We start from the raw sequence: 5,008 nt of genomic DNA, 5'->3' as shown, positions 1-5,008 counted from the left end.
CCCCCCCACTCTTCCACTTTAATTGCCGGCTCTGCCATGCATGAACAGAAAAGGAAAAATGCAGATGAATGGGGAGCAGGTTGTAGCATATATGCTGAGTAGGGGGAGAGAAGTAATCCCATATTTTCTGTAGCAGACAGAACATCATCATATTTGCTTAGATTGTAATGTGATTTAGGACTGAATATCTAGCTTTCTGAGAATAAAACTTGGGGTAATTGAAGGTTACTGTGCATTCTTATAAGTTACTATTCATAAGAGAAATGTCCTGAGTTTAAATTGATTTAACTTGAAGCACTAAGTAAAATATTCTTATCCTTCAGTTTTGCTTGGAATAAGTACTGAAGGATAATTTCTTAATTTGTCCACACTGATTCAATGTTTCAAACTCTAAGTGCTTTATCTTTAAATTAGTTCATTCCACTTGAAATTTATTTTAGAATCTTACCTTGCTGAATGCACATCTGTTTATGCTGTGATTTATAGCTGCAGTGATACAGATGTGATTTTAAAACTTGGAAGTGTGGTACAAAATTCCACATGCATTCATGTGTTCGTGTGTCACAGTGCATCTATGCTTGCTGTTAAAAAATCTCAAGATGCATCTGACAAAACTGAATTTTTTCTGCACTGCAAAAAATGTGGACTTAAGGGGAAATCTCCTTTTTGAATTTCAGGGGGCAAGTTTAACGTTGTCTTTTTTTTTTTTTTTTTTTTTTTCCCTCTTAAATGGTGATGCCTTGCAGTAAAAGGGTATATTTCACTGTCTTAAAATCTTTGGGTCTGACCTAGAGAGTTCTGGCCACAAAGCAAAACTTTAACAAACACAAACATCAAGAAAGAAGCTTGTAGAATAGAAATTATTCAGAAAATGTGTATTTGGCTAACAACATCTATTTTAAGTAAAGCAGATTAACTATTTCAATCCATAAAATAGTTTATTTTAAATGTCATGGTTCTCCTTATAGTGATAATCAGCTTGTTAACATGAGGTCCAATTCTTATGTGAAATTTTACCTCAAACATAATTTTAATGATTTTTTTATAAATATTCTGACACCTTACCACTTTCCAAAAATGTATATTTATATATAATGTCTGAATTTATTTTTTGTCCCTCTCTTCATTTTGCAGAATCTAGTGACTGTTATCATTAATTGTAGATGGGCTGTTATTTGTCTTTGTTATGTCATTGTCCACATTTGTAGCAGCCTGCTGTCTCTTAACTTCATCTTTAGATCAGTCAAAAGTCCAAACAGAGCTCCAGATCGTTGAGTTTTTCAATGGTGAGGCATTTATGTAGATTAATCTGAATTTAATATTAAACTGGAATAAGCTTCCAGAGTGGAGGAAGAACAAAGCGACTCTCCACATGGGAGTGTCAACAGATCAGGTCATTGATATGGAATTGAGGATTCTGGGATGGGTGAGATGCAAATCTGCCAACCTTTCTTCCAGCTGCTTATTAATAGATACAGTTTTTGCAGAAGTTGAGAGTCTGATGGACTTGTTGTGCTTTGTAATTCAGAGGTGTGGATGAACACCTGTCTAAATTGTACATTTTCCGAAGGACAGCAATTATCCTACAGTGCTGTTTCCCAAGTGTTGTCAGACAATGATGTTGTCCAGGTTGTGTTCTACAGAATTTGGAAACAAGTATGCTTTTAAGTGTGGGGGAAAAAGTTTAATGACAATGATGTTTATATTTTTTCTTTCTTTTTCCCTTCTAGTACTCTGTTAATGAAAGAAAACTACTTGAAATGAGGACAGAAATAGTGGAATTGGTAAGAGCTTCATAGCTGATTATTACACAGCAAATATTTTTGTACTTCTGTTATAGACCTGGTATTCTTTCTGGTGTCCGTGTCTTTAGGTGTTTTAACATACAAAATGTCATTGTGCTTTATTATTTCCCTATGTATTTTCATGTACAGATAATTGAAGTGTCTATAGAATAAAAAGGCTCTCGTATATAATATTAGACCTGCTGCATGACTATATAAACTTTTCAGTGGTCACTTTGTTTTGAAACTTCATGTTTGTAGTATTTTCTGTAGATGGAATTTTACTCTTGATGTTAGTTGGTGAAATTAATTCCACCCCACTCCACTCCCCCCCTGTTCAGCGAGACTGAAACACATTGCTAGACTGATTTGGCTTCATTTTAGAGAAGGTTTTTGTGAAGCAATTCCTCTTCCATTTGTTTATTTTCTGTAGTATAGGGAATTATCCCTAGGAAGACATCGAACAGTAAATCATTAACTGATTCACAGTGTTTCAGTAGTGCTGATTTGAAAATATCAGCAACTCAGCAACTGCTGCTCTCAGTTTACAAGTTTGATCTTTCAGCCTTTTCTGAGTAATCGTCCCTTTTTTTTTTTTTTTTTTTTTTTTTTTTTACTGAAGTCCTGCCTTCTGTCAGAAGCACATTTCTGAATTTTTCTGTTGCTGCTTTTTGTGGTAGAATTCATTACAAGATCAAGCCATGCTTTTTCACATCAGGAGGCCAATTCTCAAATTTTCTAATGATCCATAAATCTTTATGCCCTGGTATGTTTTTGTCACAACAGGCTCTTAGACTTCTCAGTAGCTCTTACAACTGAGCAGTGACTTTAACTTCCATCTGTAGTTTGGCCCACTGATATTGCTGTTTATGCTGCTAGATGAGACAAGAAGGCATCCAGTTCTGACAGTTTCTAGATTACATGTTAACGAACATGTCACCATTTAACTTTCCCAAATTCACCAAACTATTAAATTCCTTGGATATAATAAGCTAGGAAGGAACTTGTTATCTTGGAATGCAAATTAACATACATTTAAGGAGGAACCAAAAATACAACTTAAAGGGATGGGTTAAATTTCTAAATTAACTAGCAACTGTTCACATTACATAGTTTTGTTGCTTTGTTTTTTAGCACGCGCAACAAGATCGAGCTCTGACCCAAACAGACAGAAAAATAGACACAGAAGTTGCAGATCTAAAAACAATGCTCGAATCACACAAACTTGATAATATTAAGTACTTGGCAGGTAAGGAATGTGATGGGTGTCTCTGGTGAAACTATTAAACGTTATTAAATGTTTGTCAAACTCTCTATTTACTGTATTTATAAAGGCCTCGATTAAAGAAAAAAAAATACTTGAAGTAGTCTCAATCAAGATTAGCAGCCTTATTTGTGTACTTAACCCAGGCAGTTTCCTGTAATTCGCAGCTTTATTTTGCATGGGCTGTGGCTGTATGAGATTTTTTCCCCTGCTTTATACTGTAATAATAAGGTGTATGCAAAATCTAAAAGACTGCCTGTTAACCAGGGCCAAAAAATTCTTTGATTCTTGACTTAATTTATAAAAAGCATCCTGCTGCATGCATTTCTAGGATTTCTTTGTCTGTCTGATGGACATCTATAGGTAAAATGGAACATTTCAGCTTTTCTGACTGTTGAATCATAGAATCATTAAGGTTGGATGAGTGCCACATATTCTTTAAACTTTCATTTTTCAGCCATGTGCATTAGAAAAATACTGTGTATGTGTGTGTGCCTACATTATTGCCCTAGGTAACGTCAATATTTTGACACTTTTCTACCGAGTGTGCAGTGCTATTAAATCAGCAGGTTTGCAGTAGAAAATGAGTCTTCTGATTTAGATTTTCTGATTATTCTTTCACAATAGGTTTTGTCACAAGTACAATCACTTGTGTCTATTCATAGTACTGTACTTCAGGCATATCCTTTGCAGAAAGCTATTACTGGAAAATAAAAGGCAATTTATTAAAATGAGAGGAAATTCTTTTCCCCACCATCCCCACTCAAAAACATGTTGAACTCTGCATGGAGGAAAAAAAAAATTAAAAACAATGTGTTGTGTTTGAAGGGCTCCTATTGCAAACAATGGCAAGACTTTTGTGTGTGTATACCTAGAAACCAAAAGTTGATTTAATTTAAATAGAAATTTTTAAAAATTACAAACTGATAAGCGTTGTTAAATTGCAAACTGATAAGCTTTCATTTATTTGCTTGCTGAATACGTGACTGTGATTTAATAAGTCATTCATTTCCTTACTTCGCAACTGTAACTTGCCATATCAGTCTCTTTTGGAATGGTGAGCAACTTGGGATTTCTTTCAGCCCTTTGATAGTGTTCCAGCCCAGTTTTCCTGCATTCTCTTCTTATTTGTCATTTTTGTGCCCCTCCACCTTGAAATTGTCTTGTAAATTAAAAACCGTATTTTCTTATATGGGGAAGGGGTCGTGGTTATACTTTCAGTATTGTAGTAAGATGTGTACATAGCTTTCTGAAGAAATGTTGTGAGAGCTAATGGTTTATTTGTCTCCATTTTCCTCCCCATTTTTTTCTTTCAGGTTCAGTATTTACATGCCTTACTGTAGCACTAGGATTTTATCGTTTATGGATGTAATGAAACATCAATTTAAAGGGACTTCTACTGTCTTGGTTTCTGAAAAAAAAGAAGTTTTATCTTTGCCTGGATTTTCACCAAGCCTTGACTGTTTTATTTATTTTTTTGTAAAGCAGATTATATTGAGAATGTAACCAAAGATGTGCCTACAATCAAACTGTACTCATGCGTATTTTGAAACTGACCTCTGATGAAAGCATAGTGTATGCATTTCTGCCATTTCTCTCCATTCTGAGCTGCACTACACCTTGCTGCTACAAAGTGTTATGTAAGCGAAGACTGGCATTGGTACCAATTGTATGGGGCTGCATGCTCTAGAGAAAAATCTATGGAATTATGTTCCATTGCCTATTCAGACATGCTTGCCCGAGTCAGTTGCATGGACTGAAGTCTTGATTATGAATATAAAACTGAATATACACGTTTTGTGGTTTGGAGGCATTTCTGTATATGTAGAATTTGTGTTAACTGAATCATGCTTACTTCCCTCCTCCCAGCACTGATTTGTACAGTTACTATGCTCAAATATTTGTTTTGCTGTTTTTATAACACTGTCGTTACCAGCTTGTTTTCCAGCTGGCCGTCCCA

At 35.0% G+C, this 5,008-nt stretch overlaps 1 protein-coding gene across 1 annotated transcript in view; it reads left to right on the top strand.

Moving 5' to 3' along the window:
- The window catches only part of MCUR1 (mitochondrial calcium uniporter regulator 1), a gene marked incomplete at its 5' end in the record, with an annotated part of 11,336 nt that extends 6,842 nt beyond the window's left edge, over nt 1-4,494 (top strand). The window contains 3 exons of the mRNA XM_010084789.1: nt 1,731-1,784; nt 2,919-3,033; nt 4,365-4,494. Coding sequence (XP_010083091.1) covers nt 1,731-1,784; nt 2,919-3,033; nt 4,365-4,420 — 225 coding nt within the window. The remainder of the gene's footprint in view (nt 1-1,730; nt 1,785-2,918; nt 3,034-4,364) is intronic.
- Between the last annotated feature and the right edge of the window lie 514 nt (nt 4,495-5,008).

The sequence above is a fragment of the Pterocles gutturalis genome, unplaced genomic scaffold, assembly GCF_000699245.1.
Source record: "Pterocles gutturalis isolate BGI_N339 unplaced genomic scaffold, ASM69924v1 scaffold13360, whole genome shotgun sequence".
Classification (NCBI taxonomy): Eukaryota; Metazoa; Chordata; class Aves; order Pterocliformes; family Pteroclidae; genus Pterocles; species Pterocles gutturalis.
This window is presented reverse-complemented; position numbering and strand designations above follow the sequence as displayed.